The sequence below is a fragment of the Physella acuta genome, unplaced genomic scaffold (assembly GCF_028476545.2).
Source record: "Physella acuta isolate Inbredline_101_S28 unplaced genomic scaffold, ASM2847654v3 ptg001746l, whole genome shotgun sequence".
Taxonomy (NCBI): domain Eukaryota; kingdom Metazoa; phylum Mollusca; class Gastropoda; family Physidae; genus Physella; species Physella acuta.
This window is the reverse complement of record NW_026733257.1, coordinates 80113-107500: the sequence shown is the minus strand read 5'-3', so window position 1 is coordinate 107500 and position 27388 is coordinate 80113. Positions and strand designations below refer to the sequence as shown.

General features: G+C 34.8%; 1 protein-coding gene across 2 annotated transcripts in view; it reads left to right on the top strand.

Annotated features, from left to right (window-relative positions):
* Positions 1-27388, top strand: part of LOC131930251 (uncharacterized) — a 63517-nt gene that overhangs the window by 22343 nt on the left and 13786 nt on the right. For both annotated transcript variants that reach the window (XM_059286661.1, XM_059286662.1), the window contains exon 2: positions 9687-10118. In XM_059286661.1, coding sequence (XP_059142644.1) covers positions 10040-10118 — 79 coding nt within the window. In that variant the 5' untranslated portion in view covers positions 9687-10039. The remainder of the gene's footprint in view (positions 1-9686; positions 10119-27388) is intronic.

Sequence of the window (27388 nt, the reverse complement as noted above, 5' to 3'; positions counted from 1 at the left end):
GCCGCTGGATAAAATTTGATTGGTTTTTTAATGGGCGGCAATTAACTCAAAATTTCAAGAAATTAGGTTCGTTATGATTATTAAAACAGAATAAAATCTTCAACTATCCATCTTCTTTAAATATAGGAATTGTAAATTGAGTTTGAATCAGTGGTGTAGCCAGGATCGTCTCAAGGGGAGGGGGGGGGGGGGGTTACAATTTTTACCCGGGGACAAACTTTCGATTTGCACCCCCCCAAACTTTCGATTTGCACCCCCCCTCAAACTTTCGATTTGCACCCCCCCCCCCCCCCCCTCAAACTTTCGATTTGCACCTCCCCTCATACTTTTTATATATATACCGAGGGGTCTATGGGGGGGGGGGGGTTATGACCCCCCCCCCCCCCCCCCCTAACCCCCCCCCCTGCCTACGCCACTGGTTTAAATAATCTAATCACTTGACATGAGTTTCCACGTAACAAAATAAAAACCGACTATCTGTGTTGAAATTAAACTACATGTGATGTGGTGCCAAGATATAAAAACTTGAAATTGATGCCAATATTTTTTTCCCGTGTGTTTGCTTTTCAAACGTCATCTTCTGGTTGAATTGTCTGTATCCAAGCCACCTGGAGGAAAAAAAATATTGCCCAAATTATTTTTTTACATCATAGCACTAATTAGGTTTATTGCGGAACAATCTACAGGGGTATTACCTTATGTCCGGGCGGCCCAGTCCGAACCTGCTCATAATACATACACGTATGTACGAAACTTTATAAACTAACGTAGTTTGTGTATAATAATTATTTACAAAACAAATACTGTCGAAATTATTTTTTTATATAAAGGCAACATTTATGAAAACCGTCATTCTTATTTAGTCAATTTTAAAACTTGTATTGAAAAAACTGATAGTTATTCGATTAACTGCTAGTGAATGCATTAGATGAAATATAATTTATAAAAGTCGTTATAAAAAATGTCATCTTCAACAGCACTAACCCAAAGTTCACATTAAGCCAACATTTTTTAAGAGCATTCCGAAAAAATTCCATTTACTTTTGAAAATCCAACACGGAAAATGAATTTCCACTTACCAGGCCAATCCTGAATGTTACTCACCCTCCCAGATGTATTCACGCGCATGAAGTGTATCTTATCTCTCTCATTTTATCCATCATCCCAACGATCCTTCAGTTGAGTTACACCCCCCGCCCTCCCCCCCCCCCTACAGCGCATCTTGATACCCCCCTCTCCTCTACATCGAGGACGGCTGTCAAAATTGAAAACGGGAATCTAATATATTTTTGTGTACTTTTGTCGATGCGATTTCGATTTACCCCACCGCCCTAACTCCGCCCTGAACCCCCTTTCAGAAGAAGGATTATATTTAAAGGCCACACGCAGTTGTGTGTTTATAGTGATAAGGATGATGATAGGTTGGTTAATCTTTCTGTCCTGGGGGAATTGTGAGTTTCTCTTACAGACACAGTACTGAGTTGTACACATACGCGATTATTTACGCATCACACACATGCACACACACACACATATATATATATATATATATATATATATATATATATATATATATATATATATATATATATATATATATATATATATATATATATATATATATGTATATATATATATAATGTATAGATGTAATATAATATACATATCATATTAAAAAAAAGTCAGAATAGAAGAGCATATCTCCGTCATACAAATACTATTGATAAATATCATTTAAATACCACGCCATATTTTCTACATGGAATAGATCAACAGATGTGTCTTCAGGTAACGGATTGAGGGCTGAATTATCTTTTGAACTTGTCTTCATACAGTCCAGAATTTCTTCCCGGCATCTCGTCTGGGGAACCCCCCCCCCCCATAAAATTCTACCGCCCCCACCCCCGGACGCAATGTAATTTATATAGAAAACATACTGTTACCAGTGTCCGCATCCCCCACCCCCATCTTCCGGCCCCGGAAAATTTAGTCCCCACACCCCCCCCCCCTGAGAAAAAAAGTCTGTAAGAAACACTGAAAGTGTCAGTTTGCGTGCATTTCCCTCTTTGAGTCATAGTTCGGCTTTAATTACTTTTTAAATATATTGTTTTTATCTCGAGTTTTTTTTTTCCCAGTTCGATTTTCTTTTAGTGCTTTTCATACAAACTACCTCGTACAATTCACGAACCAAAAGCGAATGCCTCATTACAAAAGTACAGCCCTTGTACTGAGTGCCATTAGAGTAGTGCATCCTGTCCTCAACCGTTTCTCGTTCACTGGCTCAGTAATGGATGACCGGATGTTGATCAACTGAGTAAAAGTCTCGTCTTCGCTTCCTCTCCTGGACCACAAACTCTCCCTCCCAGTATGATTTAATCGATACCAGTGGCGTAGCCAGGATTGTCTCAAGGGAGGGGTTCCAATTTTTACCCGGGGACAAACTTTCGATTTGCACCCCCCTCAGACTTTTGATTTGCACCCCCCTCAAACTTTCGATTTGCACTCCCACCCCCTCATACTTTATATATATACCGAGGGGTCTATGGGGTGGGGGGATTAGGGGGGGGGGGTCATCCCCCCTAATCCCCCCACCCCCCTGCCTACACCACTGATCAATACCCCTGTTAATCGAAACCCTTTTCTATCGTATTCTTTCCAAAAATAACCTCATCCCTTAAGTGTATACATCTGAAGTCTTCTATATTCTAGTTTACTTTCCTACCTTTTTTTGTGAAACTGCTTTAAAAACAACGTATTATTCTTCCGGTTCTCCTACATAAATACATGTTTATTCTGTTTATTTTCCCGGCAGCCTCGAGCCTTAATACTTTTAGCCAGGGAGGAAGTTCGCAGTAATGTGTTGACGGTGACGTCACTTCCGGGTTAGATCGTGTTTGATGGAAATGAGACATGGGATGTTTAGCATCTCATATACTGGTGTACTAATAGGTCTACTTAACACTTATATACACTGGTACGTTAGTATATACTTGTAAAATTGTTAAGGCCTATACGAATAGATTAGAAATAAGCGTGGTCTGGCGGTAAGGGTGTGATTGCTAACTCTATAAGCCCCGAGTTCGATCCCCAGGGCAGATGAGGCTTGTTAGCTGGGGACAGCAACCTATTTAAGATAGAAAACTCTGAAATCGAATAAACGATGATTTGCTGATGTTTTCGGCTGAACTAAGGCTATGTAAGCTGATCCAAAATAAAAGCAGGCAGTACTCGGAGTCAACAAGCCTTATGGCACATAACATGTTAACACCAAGTAATTAATTATGTGGAAATAAAAGCAAATTTACTATTATAAATAAGCACGACGAAGTAGAAGAATAGGAAAAAATATTGACACTTTTAACAGCCTATAAATAGACTACACAGGAAGTAATACAGAAAGTAAGCTCATTTAGAATTTCAACAACTCGTTTTCAAATACAATACATGCTAGTATGTCTTGATTAAAAGGTTACGCTAAGAACTATAACATCTGTAAACTAATGCGACACTTACATTTTTTATTACACTAATGAGATAAAAACTTTAACATTTTGAAGATATAAGAAAAGCAGGCTGAAATCGGAGTCAATGACCTCAATGGCGCATAACCAGTTGACACGTATACTTAATTGTGTTTTGGAGGCGTGGTCGAGTCGGCAAAAGCTCATGAATGTTAATTTCGAAAAAAAAACGTCCCAAGTTGGAACCTCTGGAAGAAAGGCTCGATCCCTTCCAACAATAAAAATTAAGAACGAAGAAGAAGAGAATAAATGTTATGTTGTTGCTTAAATACAGGAATATCTCAAACGTTGCATCTTATTTTGTAGTGCAATAAAACAAAAACAAAAATCCTAGTTTAGATTTAGCTTATAGAGATGCATCAGGGCTCTGTAACGCTAGTCTCCAAAGACTGGAACAAACGGTATTACCTGTGTAAAATGGTGACACCAGAACAAAATAACTACGGCAGTATTATTTCAATCATCTTATCCATGATACCAAACGTTTTGAAGCGTTGAGTACCCAAAGATACTCGTGACATTAAGACGTCTTAACATAGACTGACTAAATAGCACATTAAAACGATAATGGCGATGAATGGAACAAAGAGACAGCTTAAGTTCTCTTTGTTTACTTACATGTTCCAGCAATGGCGAACATCATTTGTGCATTGACACGTCACGTCCGCTTCCGGTAACGATTTTTCTGGCCAATGAAATTATCAGGTTACGCTGTCCACGAGGAAAGACGGCGTGGTATTTAGATAACACAAATTATCTTTTGTTGTCCCTTGTGCGCATGCGTGATAACCCGAAGTTCACTTTCATTAAGTTTGGGCTCGCGTGGAGTAGACGAGATAAAATTATTTGTTTCTCAGACTATAGCAAACACACAGCTGATATAATTAGCCGTACCAATTGATGATGGGTATACATTTTAGCTGGGCATACTCATAGACGCAAGACAAAAAAAAGATAAGAACTGAGAAAAAATATTTGGAAATGTTTTAGAGAATTTAATAAGGTGACCCAGACAATACCACACCTTACTTTTTTTTTCTTAAATAGTTAAGACAAAAATCTTGAATTAACACTACCACACTATTTTATAGGGTGTATAATTGTACATGATTTAGTTAAAAAATGGTAAAAGAATATAGAGAAATTTCACAAAACCAAAAAAAAAATCAGATGTTTAACTTTATTACGCAAACAAAAAAGATGGGACAATGCCACACCTTAGATTAATTAATTAGAAGAAAAAACGAATAAGTTGAACATGTAGAGAAAACTCTGTAGACCTATATGGAGCACTTACACTTCATCACTAGAAAAAGATAATGCTCATATAACCACTAAGAAGTTTTTTTACAACAATTTTCAAAGCCTCCTTGTCTTGTTCAGCTGTTTCCAGCGGACCATTGCATACCATTCTGAAATTAGCATACAATAAAATGTAATTTACGATTAATTTTATGAAACGCTTACATAGTAATTTTTTTTTTAAATGACGCTTTTTACTTTCTCGTATATACGAAGTATAGAGAAAGTCTTGTAATCGTGCAAAAAAAAAAAATCGAGATTTTTGCAAATCTCGACGTTTTACATCTCACTGATACGGAAAAACATAATTTTGCAATCTTGTCCGTATGTCTGTGTGTCCGTGTGTGTGTGTGTGTGTGTGTGTGTGTGTGTCCGTGTGTAAACACGATAACTTGAGTACCGTTACAGCTAGGTTGATGAAATTTCATATACAAGTATTATATCAAAATCGTAGATCCGTATCAACTTTTGAGCGATTTCGGATAACCGGAAGTGGTACTTTTTCTACTTTGAATTTTTCAAAAGCCTATAACTTGAGTACTATTTCAGATAGATAAATGAAATTTCACATGTAAGTAAAAGATCTAATTCTCTACCTTCTGTTAAATTTTGAGTAATTTCCGTTGACCGGAAGTAGTACTTTACGCTACTTCCGATTTCTCAAAAAACTAATGTAAATTTATAAAGTACTAATACTATTGCGCACTATTATACACACCTTTATTAGGCGTTCGCTTGGTGCGCAATTGTTTTTTACTGAGATTCTATTCTATTTTTAAAAGTTTCAGTATTTAAAATGGATTAAAGATCATAACTATATCCCCAGTTACCATCCCCTGTTGTTTTATATAAGAATATTCGAGAAAGTTTAGGGGAGATCACTACCGGTTTATTATCTTTTAGCATTCGAACTTTAACGCTGATGTAGTCAGTTTGCTTTAAGTCAATGATGTAAAATACTTCGCTTTATGAATAAAAAAAAATGAATTTAAATTTTTTTAGAATTTCGTAATTAGCAGCACTGATGGAATATTGACACATATGGGGTTAAACAGTTTATAACGATCAATACATGTGTATGTACTGTATGGCTTATGGGCGACCGCATTATGTATTGTAGGGAGAGTCAATATGACAGCTACATCCGGTAACCCATTTACATCACGTGATGTCAATTTAACCTACACAGTTCACATAATTACATTGGCCTATTAGGATTCTAGTTTTGTGGTACCCTCCTCCCCCTAATTGTACTAATTACAATCTGCTTCTGAAATACGCATTTAGTTTATCTCAAAATAATTCCTATCTATAATACACAGAACGGGTTGGTCAGTCGGTAGAGCTCATGACTGCTAACCCTAAAGTGTTGCGCTCGGATCCTAAACTATAGTCCTTATGATGTCCTTGAGTTCACCCAGCTCTAGGTCTCGTTAAGTTAAGGTGAATGACAAGAGAAACTAACCAGACAATCTCTTCATATGCTGTCGTCACAAAAACTGATTGATCTTCCCAAACTGACGGGCCAGATAGGGTAGCATTACAATGCATTATTTCAAATAAGTCTTCACTATGCTTGTTGCTTAGCCATGTGAGCTCAAATAGACGAATAAATCTGCCTTAACCTATAGTACATAGCACTTTACTCAATAAGAACGGCCTCAAGCTATAGTTAGATGACTAGTCTACCAAGTTTTATTCTGTGAGACTTGTACCTCTGTATGAGTGAAAGTGTCTGTTTTTGTGTGTGTCTGTGTATTTGTGTGTCTATGTGTATTTGTGTGTGTCTGTGTATTTGTGTGTGTCTGTGTATTTGTGTGTGTCTGTGTATTTGTGTGTGTCTGTGTATTCGTGTGTGTCTGTGTATGTGTGTGTGTCTGTGTATTTGTGTGTGTCTGTGTATTTTATGGGAGAAGTTGTAAGGTTCAGGGGTTAAATATAGGCGAACTTTATCTCACCAACTTTTAGACTGAACATTTATGTCGTAGCTACATTCACGTTAATCCTTAACATCCTAGCTACATGCACGTTAACCCTTCATGTCCTAGCTACATGCACGTTAACCAATAACATCTTAGCTACATCCATGTTAACCCTTTACTTACTAGCGGCATGCACGTTAACCCTTTACTTTATAGCTACATGCATGTGAATTCTTTATAGCTACATGCATTTTAACCCTTAACATTCTAGCTACATGCACGTTAACCCTTCATGTCCTAGCTACATGCACGTTAACCCTTCATGTCCAAGCTACATGCAAGTTAACCCTTTACATCCTAGCTACATGCACGTTAACCAATAACATCTTAGCTACATCCATGTTAACCCTTTACTTACTAGCGGCATGCACCTTAACCCTTTACTTTATAGCTACATGCATGTGAACTCTTTATAGCTACATGCATTTTAACCCTTAACATTCTAGCTACATGCACGTTAACCCTTCATGTCCTAGCTACGTGCACGTTAACCCTTCATGTCCAAGCTACATGCAAGTTAACCCTTTACATCCTAGCTACATGCACGTTAACCCTTCATGTCAAAGCTACATGCAAGTTAACCCTTTACATCCTAGCTACATGCACGTTAACCCTTCATGTCAAAGTTACATGCACGTTAACCCTTCATGTCAAAGTTACATGCACGTTAACCCTTCATGTCAAAGTTACATGCACGTTAACCCTTCATGTCCTATCTACATGCACGTTAACCCTTCATGTCCTATCTACATGCACGTTAACCCTTCATGTCCTAGCTACATGCACATTAACCCTTTATGTCCTAGCAACATGTACGTTAACCCTTCATGTCCTATCTACATGCACGTTAACCCTTCATGTCCTAGCTACATGCACGTTAACCCTTCATGTCCTAGCTACATGCACATTAACCCTTTATGTCCTAGCAACACGCACGTTAACCCTTCATGTCCTAGCTACATGCACGTTAACCCTCCATGTCCAAACTACAGACGGATGTTAACTCAATAATCTTTTTTTTTGCTCCGTCACCGCTGACATATTTAAAGTAAAGAAATGCGGGAAAAACAGTGCGTCACCGCTTTGACGAGGGAGTGGGATCAATACCCACATTGTTATGTAAACAGGCAGGAACAAAGGAACGCTTGCTATAATCATCACACGGTACCCGCTATGCTGCTGAGTACTCACCTTCGATTAAGCACGTCCGTGATGGTAGCATGGCAGAGTGACCTTTTGCGTTTGTCATTGAGACCACGGTAGATGGGTGAGTCGATTGTAATTGAGATTACAATAGGTGGGTGAGTCAATTTTAACTAAGGCTACAATAGGCAGTTGAGTCCATTGTAACTGGGACTACCATAATTGGATGAGTCCATTGTAACTGGGATCACAATAGGTGGGTGAGTCGATTGTAACTGGGACTATAATAGTTGGGTGAGTCCATTGTAACTGAAACTAAAATAGGTTGGTGAGTCCATTGTAACTGAGACTACAATAGCTGGGTTAGTCCATTGTATCTGGGACAGCAATATGTGGGTGAGTCCATTGTAACCAGGATCACAATAGGTTGGTGGATCCGTGGTAACTAAAACTAAAAGTACAATAGCTGGGTGAGTCCATTGTAACTGGAGGTACAATAGGTGGGTGAGTCGATTGTAATATGGATCACAATAGGCGGGTGAGTCCATTGTAACTGAGACTTAAATAGGTAGGTGAGTCCATTGTAATATAGATCACAATAGGCGGGTGAGTCCATTGTAACTGAGACTACCATAGCTGCGTTAGTCCATTGCTACTAAAAGTACAATAGATGGGTGAGTCCATTGTAAATGAGACTACAATAGTTAGATGAGTGTTCACATTTCATAATGATCATAGTCAGTACACATTCCTACCGATGTGTGAGAACGATGGAAATAAAGTTGAAGAACTGGACTCAGTTTGTACATGGATTTGTGACATTTTTTTAAAAATTAGGCTTTACTTACTTATCTCATACATTACAATAGGCCTACTTATGCTAATTCTGTCCTCCTAATACTACCTTATATAATCTTGCTTGTATAACAACATTGAGGTTCATCCACGACAAGTCACCTGCGGTGGTCTCGAACCCTCCACCATCCCATGCCTAACACACTCAAACACAACTGTGCAAATATTTGTGGTAAAAACAATCAGTTATCCCCCTTTGGTTTAGATCACACATTCCTTTCATCCCCTCCTCACCCAAACCCTATGGTCACTGCACCGAGTTGTTTTTCACGAGGTAAGCTCCCTTTTCTCTCCACGAACCAATGGGGTTAATCGATGCAATTAGCTAATTACTTGTCACATGCCGTGTGACACATGTGTCAGAGATTTTCGACCAGGGAATCTGATTGGCTGCTCGTTACTTCTTGCCACAATAGTTATTCACGTCACTATACATACATACACACAAACACACCATACATTTACATATATATATATATATATATATATATATATATATATATATATATATATATATATATATATATATATATATATATATATACATATATATATATATATACACACACACACACATATATATATATATATATATATATATATATATATATATATATATATATATATATATATATATAGGCTATAAATACGCTATTTAAACATATATTTAGGCTATATATATATATATATATATATATATATATATATATATATATATATATATATATATATATATATATATATATATATATATATATATACAAAGATGCACATACATCCATATATATATATATGCATGATCCTATCTAAAGAATCCCAAAACCAACAAGATAAAATGTTTCCTCTTATCCTTGTTTGAACTACTTAACTCTTTCTTCTCCAGGTGTGATGTGTTTACCAAACTACCACTAGAGTTCCCGGGACCAGTCTTGGAAATGTAAACATTCCCATTGGCTCGTTCATCACCTAGCCATACGGGTTGTTTTAACCCTTTGACTTCCAGCTGAACTAACTGCCGGCACGCGAGGAGTTCGTTAACCCTTTGACTCCTGCTCCGACCTACACTGTTCTAGTTGTTGCTGTTGAAAACTGGGGCGGGTTAAGAATAAAAAATCCTGACCAGTTCAAATTTTCATTATTCAAATTCGGAGGGGGCGTGTCCAACGGATAACGGGACAGGTCACGCCCATGGTGTTTGAAAACGTGGAACGTTTAAAAGAAACGGACTAACTCTACATGGTGTCGGTTGGCGCAACCACCACCACCCCCACCACAAGCAACGGAATCAGCGTTTCTGACATCACCACAGAATTGGGTAAGGTATCGTTTCAATGTTGTTTAATAATCGAATACGTATTGATCGATACATTTTTAGCCTTATCGAGTAGCTCATATTTAATTGAGTATCGAATACCAAGATTGTAAAACGGCTATTACGATATTTGTATGAAGCTATATGTGGTTTAATTTTATACACAACATTATATTGCCTAACTTTAAATAATTAATGCACAACGCTATCTTTATAAGCATCATTTACACACAAGACTGTTTTTTTTTTCATATTTACAAATCATTAGACTCTGTATATTTATCTGTAATCTTTAAATAATCAATACAAATTTGTTAAAACTGCATTTTCGATTAAATTAATACTTTTCTAATAGCCAACATGTAGTATTCCAAAACATAAGACTATATCTTTCATCTGAAAAGCGTGTGTAAAAGGGTGTTTGTGTGTGTGTGTGTGGGGGGGGGGGGGGGTTATAGAGTTTACTTAGCTTAGGAAAATTAAAAATAGTTTTTAAAAATCAATTTTTTTTAAAGTTTAAGTTGTCTAGTTTTGTGTGCTCTGTTTTATTATTGATATAAAAGTTTTTTCTCATTTCTTTAAGTTCACTCCAATCTACGATATTTGCTCTAGTCTAGACTCTAGACGGAATAGATTTTAGACGAACCTCGCCCCCCCCCTCCCCCATGCTGTGTACCGCTAAACCTGGTCTTCCGGTAATTATGGGTAAACATTTTCTGTCGTCTTTATTTTTAATTTCGGGAAAACCCGACAGTCAATATTTAGTAGTGAACTACGGGAAATAACTCTAAATGGAGTTTCGAGATGAATGTTTACTCACTAAGTTCAACTAAAATAGTCAATGTTTTTGTCATTACTCGTTCAGGTGGTTTTTCTTTAATTAACAAAAGGAAGGGACTTGAAATTTTGTGGAGGCTGGATGGGTGGGGGGGGGGGGGGGGGGGTCGAGGTGCGCATTTAAATTTCTAATTAAATTATATTTTTTTTCTAGAGAAACCATAGGCCTACTTTTTAGCGCAATTTCCATACTGGGCAATTGCGATTATTAACTCGTTATTTCTGGATGGATGTGCGCAGCTTTAAGTCGTATCTCCTCCTCAACGAAGCAATATCGATGACTAGTTCCAAAAGCAAATATGTTAAGCTAGTTCCGAGGATGATTGTGGGCCAAAAATATTTCCCGGAAATCCCTCCTGGATTTCCCGGAAAAGCCAAAAAACCTCGAAAAAATGCAGTTTTTGGCGCATATCTCGGCAACCAGACCACTTAGCGACTTGAAACATTTACCAATCGATTTCTGCCATAATTTAGAACAATATTGTCCAAGAAAGTTTTCAGAAATATCCTTTCGTTCGGTCACAAAAAATTAATTAAGGAAATTGCGCTTAAATTGTCACTAGACTTTTTAATAACTTGATTCTATTCTGTCTGTGGTGGGGGAGGGGGGTGAAGTAGACAAAGAAATGCCTGGAAGAAACTCTCATGACATTGCAATAATATTAAGGCCAGGTTTTCAGATAACATTACGGTTCTGACTACAGTTGCGATGCTAGTTAAATAGCTCCGGATCAATCTGCCGGTTTATTTTTGCATTGCCATTGTTAAAAAAAAAAATCAACTCTTTTTTTTTTACTAATCCAGGCAAATTTTTTGTGAGAAAAAAAGAAGTTCAATATATGCTACTATTATTTTTTTTTCACGTCGCATTAACTGACCATAACTTAGTCAGCACAAGCCAACTGTAACTAATCAATATTTATATGAAGCCGTGCTTGGAAAGTCGAGAGTACACAAACCCGCAAGTTTGACTTCTTTACTTAAATCCAAGAGCCAGGGTACAGTGGATACGTTTGATTGAGGCTCCATGATCTACAAGGAACACAATGAACAATGATAAGGGTTATCAAACACACGCAAAACAGCCCCAAAATTTTGCAAACTATGCCATGGATTAAAAGCTTAAGGATTAAAAACAACTATTAAAAAAACAACACAAAATGTTAATGGTCAGATTTCATTATAGATGAAAAGTCCTGAAGATTATTTTGTCCCGTTCATTGAAAAAAACTGTGTGTGTGTGAGTCTCTTTGCACTATACGGCATTAGAACCACTCAACATTGCTTTCAAAATATATTTTAATTACAGCTCAACACAGACCTTTTGACAAGAGGTCGCGCGCGCGATAGCACAACATTTGCATACAGTCACGTGACTCCCGAACTGTTCATGTAAACACATCAAGTGAGAAGTATCGATTTCTCAATCAGACGGCGATTCTAACGGCACCAGGTCATGTGATCAGGCAATCATTCAATCCTGAACGATCAGCGAATGGATATTTAATTTTTTTTTTAACGCGGCCGTACAAGAAGTTGTTTTCACGCTAGTGAAGTTTTTAGGCTTCCCGATAAGTTTTTAAACTGGTTCCGTGTATACTGTATACTTATAGGGTGTAATGTTGTTGTTACTATTTATATCTTTATTCCATGGGGTTTTAACGACAAAGGTTTACTCAGGGTAAGTTATATGGTTCAATTCAAAAGTCAATTGTATTGACAGGTTGTTGACGTACGATATGTTGTACTATTGACTTATTTTTTCTAGCTTTTTTTCCTGGAGTTATACATTTAAACATCACAGATATCTGGGGAAACGTTTTGTCAAATGCTTTGGTTGGATGGCCTGGACGGGTGGTAGAGCGTTAGGCTACTGACCCCTAAGGTCTCGAGTTCGGATCTCACTCCTGACTTGACTATACTGTCTTAAAGTTAAGTCTCAAAGCTTAACTTTAAGACAGTATAGTCAAGTCTACAGTATAGTTTACTTTGGAGGAAGGGAAGTTAAAGGTCAATGTAAACTAATTGCTAGAGATTAAAGTACATTATCACTCGGCTATTCAGAGGCGTAGCGACCCTACCCGGCGCCCGGGGACAAACTTTCGATTTGCACCCCCCTCGAACTTTTCATTTGCACACCCCCCCTCCTCAAACTTTCGATTTTCACCCCCCCCCCCCTCGAACTTTTCATTTGCACCCCCCCCCCCCCCCAAACTTTCAATTTGGCGCCCCCCTCCCAAGGTCGGCGCCCGGGGACATATGTCCCCCCGCCCCCCCCTCGCTACGCCTCTGCGGCTATTAGGAAACTGGGGTCGGGGTGGAGGCCTGATAGGAGGTTGTGTGAGCCTATCGTGTTTAATAAAGCTTGCTAATTGCTTCAATATCAACAATTAGTAGTTACTTTATCTTTGAAAAGAAACAAATGCTGATTAGCCGGTTTGAGCGTTGAACCAATTAAGTTTATGCGACTCTTCTAATATCGCCTATGGTGTACAAATAAAATACTTTATTAAAAAAATATTGAGATGCGTACACACATTTGCAAATCTTTTAAAAAGAAAGTATTCTTAATAGTATTAAATTATGTTTCTAAAATTTGTTGTATATTCTGTTAAAAAACACCACATCGTTTAAATGCTTTCCAAATGAGATGAAAAACATGAATTATTTTACACTTAAAATTAACATTTTTAATTTGAAAGACGAAATCGTGTTTTGATTATCTCATTAGACCCATTAATATCGAAAAACGAAAATCACTCCCGTTTTCCTAACTGTTGATGAAACATAATGAAGATAAGGCTCGACATGTTTGCTTGGTATGCTAATGCGTTGTTATGTGTAAACAATTGGTTGCTATGGGGTAAAACACCAGATACTCGAGAAAGTGAACGGGAACACTTGTGGCGCGCTGGTTATTTATATTTCATGAGCCCAGAAGGTGAACCAAACAAGGAGTAAAACTGTAGTAGCCGATACAGAGGGAACCTACTGACCGTTAAGGAATTAGTACACAGGGGAAGCTACTGACCGCTAAGGAATTAGTTCACTGGAGACATGTCTATTCAACAACATGGAATATCTGGCGTAATTTTTAGTTAGTAAAATCAGCATTAAGGACGGCGTGGCCTAGCGGTAGAGAATTAGACTGCTAACCTGAAAGTCTCGAGCTCGAATCCGGATTTCCACCCAGCGGACTTATGTGAGGGAAAAAAGGCGGCTGGGCTTAGTGCTGAACACACTATCCATTTAATGGCCGAGGTCACAGAGGGAATAGAGTGTATTACTGGTCTTGCGGTAAACGTTGGTAATAATTGAAGTTCATTATGTGAGTGTCGTGAGTAGGAAGTTGGGGGGGGGGGGGGGGGCATGACATAGTTGGGCACTAAACCTTTGGATAAATAGAGGGTAGTTTGAATGTGAAAAGAGCAGTTTGAATGAGAAAAGAGCAGTTTGAATGAGAAAAGAGCAGTTTGAATGAGAAAAGAGCAGTTTGAATGAGAAAAGAGCAGTTTGAATAAGAAAAGGGTAGTTTGAATGAGGACAGAGCAGTTTGAATGAGAAAAGAGCAGTTTGAATGAGAAAAGGATAGTTTGAATAAGAACAGAGCAGTTTGAATGAGAAAATGGTTGTTTGAATGTGAACAGAGCAGTTTGAATGAGAAAATGGCAGTTTTAATGAGAAAATGGTAGTTTCTACAGAGGTAGAAATCAGAAATCCTTACTGCGTTTACTCCGTTTAAATCTAAATGTGTGGGACTGTAAACGAAATGTGTGGAACATGAACTTTAATGTGTGGGGACATAAACTAATTCTGTGGGATCATAAACTAAATGTGTGGACCTTAAAGAAAACAATTTTCAACTTTAATCACATTTCCTCCGTGATTACTTTTACAGTGATTCATAACAAATTGATTTTTTAAATAATATTTGTGTAGTTTTTAATTTCCATCAAGTAAGAGGCTTCAAATTACACGTAAAGATGGGGTTTCAAAATACACATTATTTGCCGGTGCAGAAATGTACGGCTTCTTGTTGCTAGGGTCAACCTTTAATTTACTTTTTTAAATTTGAATTTTTTTTTTCGAAATTCATTACAAGGGGGAAAAATGTGTTGTCATTTTTAAAAACTCGACACGTATTTTTCTTATTTAAAAAAAAACAAACATTCATTTTCAGAAACTTTGATTTTTTTTTTTTTTTTTCTTTTTTGAAAATTTAAGCAAGAAGCGGTTGTGCTTTGAGGCGAGATATTTTCATTTACAATTACGAGGGCAATCTTCTGGAGTACCCTACTTTTAAAGTACCATGGTTTCCGCCAACTCTCGTTTATCACTATTTCCTTTCAAGGGACTGCGTCAAGCATCTTGGACTCGATTTTTTCAGGACCAAAGTTGTCATCGATTATGGTGCCTGGTGGATCGATACTGTATTTCGGATTTCGGGTTTAGTGTATCAGGAAACCATTCGATTCGCGATCGTTCCCGTCGTATTATTGAAGTGTTTGGGGTAGAAAAAAACTAAATCTTCTTTCTCTTTTGAAGTTAAAAACCAGACTATAGAGATTTAAATTAAGCTCCAAAATTGAGGGGCTGAAATTAAACTAAAAAAATAGTGACAGAAATAAAGATAAAAATGTAAAGATAAAAATAAAGTCTGAAATTAAACGGCAGAATTTTAGTTAAAAAAAGTTAACGTAGAAATTAAGTTTCAAACTAGAATGGTAGAATTAATCTCCAAACTATAGCTGTGGAAATTTAACTAAAATGTCGATATCAAAAGCCAAATTTAAATATGTAGCTAATTAGTTTGGATTTGTATGTGGGCCCCAAAACATGTATACTGAGGCGGTAACTTTCCTGAAGAAACTAAACAAACCACATTAAATGATTAATATACAACAATGTGTTTCTTATTTAAACCCAGCATTAAATGTATTGGTTCGCTCGTTTTATAACTTCATATATCTGAACCCTCTATGATATATATATATATATATATATATATATATATATATATATATATATATATATATATATTAAATAGCATTTTTTGTCGAACAACTGTGGTGTGGTGTAAACTTATAAACTCAAGGGTAAGCATCGATGATAGCATGTAGCCATGTAGCATTGGACCATCTCTGTAAGCTTTATATCGGTATAAAGTGTATGGTCACGTGAGAAATCTATTAATGACTCAGCCGGGTTGACCTCGGTCACACCATCTGCTTGTTTCCAGATAAAAGGGAAAAAAAGAAAAGCACTAGCCGTACCGGAAATGACTTGTTTGGCTGACTTGAGATAATTGACTTGTTTAATGTAAACACGGTAGGAGTTATCTGGGTAAACACTTATTTCCCTTTATTTTGCGGGTTACTTTAGCCTAGCAACAGACATAACTCACGGCAAACGAAGAGTAAAAAATTATGTATATTCAGTTGATGTTTTTTACAATTAATAAACGAATAAACGAATCGTCTTATTGTTAACAGAGGAAGACCTAGATTATGACCAAGCTAAATATTGATTAAATGTATTTTAAAAAAAGCAGATACAAAATAATTTACTGTCACAAGAGTTACATCAGAAGAGTTACAGTTTTCAATAAGTAGCATAATTATACAGACATGTAGCCTATACTAAACGTAAGTATTAAGTTGAATATCCTAAAAATGTATGACACTTTTCATTGATTTTATGAATTAAAAGATTGCGAATTTTATGTACTTGACAATTAGCAAACTTCGTGAAATAATCATTCATTTACTTTTATGAACTAAACTATCGCTAACCGTTATGAATAAAACAATAGATAACCTTTTTAGGTGATTGATCAGTGACCTTTCTGAACTAGACAATCACTTACCTTTTTTAACTAGACAATAAATGTCATTTTTAAACTAGACAATCAATGACCTTTATGAACTAGACAATCAGTGACATTTTTAAAAAAACTAAACGATCTGTGATCTTTATGACCTAGACTATCAGTGAATTGTATCACGTACATTCAGGAAACGACAAACCTGTAAAAGTTCGCTAATCATCAAATCCTGGTTTCCACAGCTTCATTACCTTGTTCTCGCGGACTTTATATAATACTTTACCTAATACTTTACCTAATACTTTGCCTAATACTTTATCTAATACTTTACCAAATACTTTACCTAATACTTTATCTAATACTTTACCTAATACTTTGCCTAATACTTTACCTAATACTTTACCTGATACTTTACCTAATACTTTATCTAATACTTTACCAAATACTTTACCTAATACTTTACCAAATACTTTACCTAATACTTTGCCTAATACTTTACCTAATACTTTACCTGATACTTTACCTAATACTTTATCTAATACTTTACCAAATACTTTACCTAATACTTTACCTAATACGTTACCTAATACTTTACCTAATACTTTATCTAATACTTTACCTAATACTTTACCTAATACTTTACTGATAATTTCGTACTCAAATTTTTACCCATATATTTCAACAAAGTCCGTTTTTGTTTTTTAAAGTTACTCTACTTTGAAAAATAATTTTAATCCTGATCGAAAATGATAGGCTGAAAAAAAAAACGTATTAAAAAAAAACGAAGTTGATGAAAATTCAGAGTCCTTGTCTGCTTAAATTACATAAAGTTTGGGGAAAAATAGAAAGAAAACCATCGAATATTTAATCAGATTAGTAAAATAGTTTTTTTTATTTATCTTTTTTGTACTTTCCTTCGCTTTGTAATTCCACACAACGCGTGATGGTCAACAGATGTGGCAGAGGATGACGTCATATTTTAAAACAACTGACAACGTCGATGTTGACTAACGTAAGTGTGGATGACGTTATCGAATTATGTATAGTGAATTAGTGTCGTGAATGTGAACACGGGCTGATATTTGACTCGACAAAAACGGAGCACTATCCTTATGTCTAATCTCATTGAGGCTGTGCTGGTCACAATATATTACCTGGTCATTTTATACCTGCTGGTGACAATATATTACCTGGTAATTTTATAAATGCTGGTCAAAATATATTACCTGGTCATTTTCTATCTGACGGTCAAAAAATATTACCTGGTCATTTTCTACCTGCTGGTCAAAATATATTACTTGGCCATTTTCTACCTGCTGGTCAAAGTATATTACCTGGCCATTTTCTACCTTTTGGTTACACTATATTACCTGGTCATTTTCTACCTTTTGGTCACAATATATTACCTGGTCATTTTCTACCTGCTGGGCACAATATATTACCTGGTCATTTTCTACCTGCTGGTCACAATATATTAACTGGACATTTTCTACCTTTTGGTTACACTATATTACCTGGTCATTTTCTACCTGCTAGTCAAACTCATCTAAAATTCTTTATTCTTGTCCCAATTTTAATGTGTTTTCTCTCAGCCATTAAACCCACCATCTCTCACCATACCCATATTCCCACAACAAGCAGACAAGTTACCCTGGGAGTTTCGAAGCAAGGGGGGGGGGTGCAGGTTTTCCACGGAAGTATCCATATTGGGAGAGGGGGGAGGAAGGGGGGCAGGTTTTCCACATGAGATTCCACACTCGGAGTCGCGTGCCTGAAGACGCAAGCGTTTACCAGTACTGTATACAACCACTCAAATGATAACAAACTGTGTGAACGGTGACAAGGTGGAAGCTGTAATATCAGTTTGACATTGAAGGTTTAATAAGACCTTTTGCTTTTTTTACAAATAAGTGACGAATCCATTTCATTTTCTTAAAAATGTGTATGAAAGTATGTAATCTTTAAAATTTATTAATCAATTTTGTAATAATTTAATCATTGTCTAATATGTGTAGATTCAGCGCAGGCCTTGAAAAAAAGGTTTACAATAAAAACGTTTTGATTTTTTTTTAAATTGAGTATGAATTAGTATTAGTTCCCATTACAATATTCTAATAAACCAAGGGGGACAATCTTTTTTGACGTTACACCGGTTATCTTTGGTGTTATGTTACCTAAAGTCGTTAAATAGACAAAGTTTTTCAAGAAAAAAAGATTGGTACTTTTTAGAAAAACTATTGTATAATCTTTATACGTTATAGATTTTAGAAAAATAATCAAATTTGTGTTGGCATAATAGATGTATTATACTACTATTTGTAGTTGCTTAGTTCGTTTTCAAATAATTTTTGTTGAAATTAACAAATTATCAAAATGTTCAGATAATCAGGATTAACTTCAAAAATTAATAGGTGCTAGATCAGTATCAAGATTATTTATCAATCAGAATTTGGTGGTGATAGTGAGGATGTTGTTCGGAAGACAAAAGTGGAGAACTAAAGATATTGCTGAATGCACGAATAAAGAAAAGTCTTCTAAAGTCATTTTCTCTGTTTTATAGATATCGTGGCTCAAAATTTTAATTTTTTTTTATCTTTATAAAAAATGTTTTCTGACAAGTTGAAACATTTTCTAATCAAAGCTTGTCTTATGTTGTTAAATAATGCCTGCTGCTATAAGACGCATGTTATCTCTTGTTCTTGTAAGTTCCTCTTAATTACAGACTTATTCATGGTAGATAAAAACTTTAACCTAGGAATAAAAATACGATAAGTGTCTGTGTGTAATGGTCCCCTATTTACTGTATCGTAATCTACTGACAAAAAAAAAAAAAATATATATATATATATATATATATATATATATATATATATATATAAGACCAATAACATGCCATTCTTTCCTCCCCAATTATTACTTCCTGGATCAATTACTCCCATCAATTAACCCACTGTCATTTGCTTCCTCTCCCCCCCCCCCAACGTATGTCAATTATCCCCCATCCTCTTTAGAATATATGTATATGTATTCCTGTTCATCTCTATATCCAGCACCATAACCTCAGCCCTAAACTACACACACACACACTTACTTATACACAAGCATACACATCCACCATCCACACACCCACTCATACGTTCACATTAACCCACTCGTAGAATCTTATACCGAAACCATCGCCACCAGATAATCTTAGTGATAAAGCCCTTTCTCCCAACTTTTCAGTCTACTCACCGGAAACATGAGAACTAACAAATAATCATTAAACCCACACAGACACATCTCATCTCATTTCCTTGGCTTCCCCCCATCTCAATCCTCTCATATTCCCTCGTATTTTTAGTCTCCATTCAGACATTTAAGGAGCTACTCGGAACACAATCTACGAAGCGTTGTTTCTCGGTAATTGGATTTTTTTTTGTTTTCCTACTGAGTTTTGTTTTGTGTTGGTGTAATGGGATGGGTAATTAGTTTTGATTTTAGGTGAAAGAAAATTAGGGAGAAGAATACATTGAGTAATGGTAAAGTATGTGTGCATGGAGCTAATCATTAATCATGTTAATTAGTTTGTAATTTGCTCGTTGCACATTTTTGCGACGGTTTCGCAACATTCCTAGTTGAACCGGGTTAGCTTTTGATTTTACCGTCTTTATAGGGCGCTTTTTATATCTTCTTACATAACATAAGTGTTGGGTGGCGTGGTCAAATGGTAGAGCGTTCGGCTACTAGTCCGAAGGTTCTGATCTTGGTTCGGACTCGGGACTATAATACGTCCCTTAGTTCACCCAGTTCTGAAGCGTACCTGAATCACGTTGGGGAAAGTTAAGGCGACTGGATATAGTGCTGACCACACCATTCCTTCAGGTGCAGATGTCAAAGAGAATTGAACGGGTTCTACTTCATCTGCACTATATGTTTATAGGTTTAAAGGGGAACTTTACATTCACATAACGAGTATGACACTATGATTCCACTGCCTTCTTACTTAGCTACCTTGTACTAGCTACGAATTAGTTCCGTTTTATTGTTGCTTGTTTAATGTTTGAAAACATCAAACAACTTTTAAGACTAGCATTACAACTTGAGAACAACAGCGTGCAACACAGAGGTGTAGCGAGGGCGGGGCGGGAGGTGCGGACCGCACCGGTTGACACCATGTACAAAAGAAAAATGCTTTTTGCTAGCTTCATTAATGATTAATTAAAGTTAAATAGTCTTTTTAAGTACAAATTGACAATTTTACAAAAGATGGGGGATGACATCATGACGTCAACGTGTTAACTATAGAGAAAACAATGCTGCATCCAACTATATTATTTGCAAACTGTTGATTAACATTGTTACTATGCAGTGATTAAAGCTTATACACATACCACATGCACGTGCATTTAAATTATATGCCTATTTAGGCCGACATATACACACACACACACACACATATATATATATATATATATATATATATATATATATATATATATATATATATATATATATATATATATATATATATATATATATATATATATATATATATATATATATATATATATATATATATATATATATATATATGATTATATAGTTTATTTCTTTGGGGAGGGGGTGCCGCACTGGGTGACATCCGACCTAGCGACGCCACAGGTGCAACATAATATAATAAACTAGAGAGTATGTTATCTTTAAGATATCGCCCACACCATACATACCCCTTGGAAAATAATTCCGAAAGAAACCCTGGCCTATATTAACTGAACTTCTTACTTAAACATAACTTGACCTAACATAACTATGCTTATTTCCAAAAAAAAATATTGTATCAAATCTATATAAAAAAAGAATGCATTCATAACTGTTTACCACTTGTGTTATTTGTGTTTCATTATCGTGAAGAAGCAGTTTAAAAAAATTTCATATAAATGAGCATTTCATAACACTTGACATATTTCCCCCATTACGCTGAAATCTGATACATCATATCAGTTACATCTGCTGTGAGTATAAGGTTCACACTTTTAAATGGCTAATCTATTTTTTTTTTATTTTTTTTTTATTTGGGTGGGGTTGTTCGACCGAAAATAAATGACCTTCACAAAAATAATGCTCACACATTTTGATCCCAAAATAGATTATGTTTTCCTAGAATTAATAAACAAAATTTTGCAGAATGATTGCAAAAATGTCTGTTACAGAATCGCTTTACTGCATTGGTTTTATTTGTTTTCCTTTGCATTCTTCATCTTCATCTGGATGGAATGATGAAGATAATTTGGACGATGGATGAGAATTAATCTGTGCAATAAGTAATCAGGTTTTAGTTTTGTTTTTATGAAAAGAAAAAAAAAAGAAAACGTAATAGACGCATCAAACGGTACACATATTTATAATTATACAAATCAAAGATAGCTTATATAAAATATAATAATATATAGAATATTTTTCGCTTTTCTGCGTAAAGTGAATTGGACTTTTATATTTTTTTAATTCATCGCATTATTAAAAACATCATTATGTACATAATAAGTGCGTTCGCAAATTGCGTATTAGCCAATTGCAACAAACTAACTTTTAAAAAGAAAAAAAAGTCAAATATTATAAGGCACAGGAATAAAAGCACATGAATAAATACTTTGAGTAAAGATGCTAAACTCTTAATAAAGTGGCAGACTCCACTAATTCAAAGCTGTTATATAATCTCTATAATCTTTGAAAACTTTGATAATTAAATTAACACGCACTTGTTTCAAATGTAATGGAAATTGTTTTTTTTTTAATTGTATAAACAAAAATTGAAGATTAATTTGTATCATGCTGAAATTAAAAACTTGTTTTTTATTTTATCCATTAAAATTTAACACTTCAATTAACTTTCATGTGATGTAATTTTAAAAGAAAAATGATTCAGTTTTGTAATGTTTCGATGCGCACTTTCCTAAGTTTGCCTGAACGCGCAGATTATTTCTGCTGTGTGGCGTTTTATCTCGACCTTGAAGCGGGGGGGAGGGGGGTGCAGGTTTTCAATACAGTATCGATTTTGTAATGTTTTCAACGGCCTCATTTTGGTTGACGTTGTTTTACTATACCCTGACCCTTATCGCGACTATGTTGTTGTTTCCTGTAAACATGACGTTGTTTTACGATACCCTAATCCTTCTCTCCACTATGTTGTTGTTTCCTGTAAACATGACGTTGTTTTACGATACCCCGACCCTTCTCTCAACTATGTTGTTGTTTCCTGTAAACATGACGTTGTTTTACGATACCCCGACCCTTCTCGCCACTATAATGTTGTTTCCTGTAAACATACTTTCATTTTAACACGTGATCCTTGAAGAAGTTATAAACAAATGAATCAACATTTTCTGCATGCTTTTTTAAATATAGTGACATTTACTTCCTTAATTATTTTTTTTCAAATACATCAATTTATATTTTATTTGTTAACTTTCCTTTTAATAAGTAAGGTTAGTAATATTTTTTTAAGTCGGCTAAAGAAACAAAAATAACTTCAAAAAAGTAAAAGTCGCATCAATTTGTTAAATTTTTTTAACGTTTTAATTGTGATATTCCATACACATTCTTTCCCGGGATTACCGTACTGGGAATTGATACGTCTGCTAATTTAGTAAACGTTTAGTAGTCTTAACTACTAGATACTCTTAAGCACTTTTTAACTTTAACACACACAAACACACACACACACACATACATACATATATATATATATATATATATATATATATATATATATATATATATATATATATATATATATATATATATATATATATTATACATTAAAATATTATGTATGTCGATATTAATACGTTTAAAAACAATGCGATGTTCTGAAAAATGCATAAGCTCAGTTTGTGGAACATTGTTTGTTGTTTGTGAACAATTTTACTTGCGTTCCAATTAATAAAGCTTCTAAGGGAAACAACTTTTATCTATGTATCCAGTATACGCTTAAAAAATATTAATTTACTTTGTAAAAATTAAATTGATTATTTTAATAGCATTTCAGTGTACCAAAAACATGTATTAAAATATTGATGTAATTTATTCATATTATTAATACTTTAATTTTTTTTTAGTATCATCATTCAAATAAGGTTAACAATGTCTAAACTAAGCTGAAATATGTAACTAGTCTGCAAAAAATGTAATTATATCCAGTCCCACCGATTTGTTGATTTTTGCCAATTTTGAATATTACCCTAATTTTTTTTTTTTTTTTTTTTTTTTTTTTTTTATTTTTTTTTTTTTTTTATTTATTTTTTTTTTTTTTATTTTTTTTTTTTTACCCTAATGTATTCCAGAAAGAAAAAGATAGATAGGGCCTAGTCTTAGAAGCTAAAAAAAAGATTTAAAATAAAAGTTTGGTTAAACATTTAAGTAATTAGATCTAGATCTATATAGTAATGTATAGATCTGTATTATTTGAGATTGATAAGTTGTATTATTTAGTTAGTATAAAAGGAATCACTATAAGGCTATAAAAAATAAGAAAATCCAGAAATGGAAGATCTACAAAAAAAAGGAAAGAACTTAAAAAAATACATTGCTCAAAAATCCCGGACATACGAAATTTATACCCATAAATGATTTCAAAGTGAAAAACTTACCAGAGCAATTCAGGACTTCAGAAAATTATGATTTCATTATATTGTTAGCACAACTGACAGTCAGGTTGTCATTGAATTTGGTGACTGGAAACAGACGTGATGGTTATTTTTTATCTCAAATGAGAAACAAAAAAGCATCACGGACTGGGACTGGTCAAATACAAAAAGTAAGGATGGATCCTGATACACTCCAGTGTCACTGCCGTGAATGTAAAACTTAGACTTTTAAAAAAGGGTGGATTATATCTATACAAACAGCTGCACATTTGATTTTTGATACCACTGAAGCAGAGGATACCAGGATTGATGTTTTTTATGACGATGAAGAAAAGAGAGAGAAAATTAAAATCTTGCATGGGTTGAGTATTAAAACTCAAAATACTGAAAATGATACCTGTATCCTAGAATGTGTAACCCATGATCAGGAACTTGGACACCAAATAGCAGAACTTGTAGATCAGTTTTTAAAAATGGAGAAACAGGTATCCCATTCACTATCTGAGAAATATGATTCAGCACCGCTAAATTTTACTATTTCACACTTACATGAAAGTTCAGATCCCAAAAATCTTGGATCTTTAATGCAGAACTTTAACCCCCTCATACTTGATAATTCCGATCAGTCATCTTTTGAGGCCAATTTGGAATTTATCGAAGTTGAAGTTCACTTTCCAGATGGAGAGAATTCGGAAAAAAAAAATCGGATGTTTGATAAACAAGTAGGCCTACTAGAGACAAAAGACTTTTTATTCCATGAAGGTGGATTAACCCTTTATCAATCGGTTGATTGGCTGATGGTCATTATCAAATCATGTGGTGGGAAAATTATTATGGATGACAAGAAAAATACAAAAGATTATCTTAATGATCTGGTCGAGGCAAAATACATTACATTTAAAAAAATGAGAATTTGCCAGGTTTAATTGAGAATGTTACCTTAAAAAATTAAATTAGTAGCCTACTTCATTACTTAAATTATTTTATATTTAAAAATTTTACTCAGCTGTTAATACATTTTTTTCTAGTTCTAATTGGAGTTTTTCACCCTTTATAAAAGTAAATATGGTTATATTAACTATTACATTAAATATTTTAGTTATTAATGCTCGTGGTGAAAATACTCTATTAAATTTGTAGTTGTTGTGAAAGCATAAGTCAGGCTTTAATACTTATATCCATTTATAAATGATTGGAAAATTTATTAGATTAAAATTTAAAAACAAACTATTCAATTATTGTAATTCACATAATTTTTATTATATTTAAAGTGGGTCTTTTTTTTTTTTTTTGAAGGGCCATTTTTGAAAAATTTTAAAATAATGTTTCAAACTGCAGATAGTGAAATAAAATTATTTGAGATTTTTACTTGGCAGGCTATATATTTAGATTTCTAAGCTTGGAACAGAGTGACAAAATGCTCACTGTAAAGTTCACAAATATTTTCAATCATTAAATATTAAATATTTTTTGTTGTTGCTGTAGAACACAATAGAACAGTGTCAGAACAAACTGGAATGATGTATAATGGAAAGCTTTATTTGGATTTTGTTAGTTCTAATAGTTTTTTCTAACAAATAAAAACATTAGATTTAAAAAAAAAATGTATTCCAGATCTACTTAAAAGCCCAAACCCCTCATCCCACCAAGAAAATGAAAAAAAAAATCCCTTGAATCATGACTTAATTACACATTTGCATTTTCAGGTTTTAAATTTTTTAATTAAAATTGTAATCAGACATTTTGTATTAGATCTATGTATAAGTAAACCATCTTAAATGAATGAAAGTAGGCTACATGTAAGAAAGAAGTATTACTATTGTAAATCTGTATCAGTCATCACATTGAGATGATGAAAACTGTAATACTATAGCGAACATGCAAGGCAAACTGACACTGTAAATAACATGTCTGAGGCGGGGAAAAAAATTAAATTAATGAAATGGTCACCATTTCACATTCGTTTTAAAAATAAGCACAGCATATTTGGTCGGAGATAACTAGCATATAAATTTTATTTTCTGTTCGTCTGGTGTTGGGGTGAGCAGTGGACACGCCTCCACCCCCGTAGTGTGGACACGCCTCCACCCCCGTAGTGATGCCTGAAGTAACACTGCGTTTAATCAATGAAAATGAATGTACCCTCATTAGTACAGCTAACTCTTGAATATATAGGGGAACAATGTTCATCAGAAATTGTATTTTATTTTTATTTATTTATTTTGTTGTTGTTGTAGTTATTGCGGTTGTTGTTGTTGTTTTTGTAGTTGTTGTTGTTTTTGTTGTTGTTGTTGCTTAATTTTTGAAAATGAATTTCGGGAGTCGCACAACAATATGATGCACTAATGGTTCTGATGAAGAGCATCAAATTATTGTATCGAGCTTTGATTGTTAATGGAGTGGTAAATATACTTGATTGTTGAGTCATAGCAATCAGGACCGGCGCTACCTATAAGGCGAACTAGGCGGGTTGGAAAAACAAATTGAAAGTTTGAGGGGGGTGCAAATCGAAAGTTTGTCCCCAGGCGCCGGGAAGGGTTGCTACGCCTCTGATAATTCGGGGGCACGAAAAAAATTGCGGGGAGGGGTGGGGCGCTTTTAATAAGTTTTGCCTAGGGCGCTAACTAACCTGGCGCCGGCACTGATAGCAATAACACCAGACTTTCTAAAGCAGCTTTTAGTAAAGCTAATTATTGATCTAGTATTAGTTTTATATCCACATTTATCCTTTTAGAAAACAAAAAACTTTGTTTATTATTTAATGTACTCAATAACATAATACTTTTGATGATTATAGTGTTACTAAGAACACAAGAGTTCATGTCATTTTTACTTTCTCGTATATACGTAGTATAGAGAAAGTATTGTAATCGTGCAAAAAAAAAAAATCGAGATTTTTACAAATCTCGACGTTTTACACCTCACTGATACGGAAAAACATAATTTTGCAATCTTGTCCGTATGTCTGTGTGTGTGTGTGTCTGTCT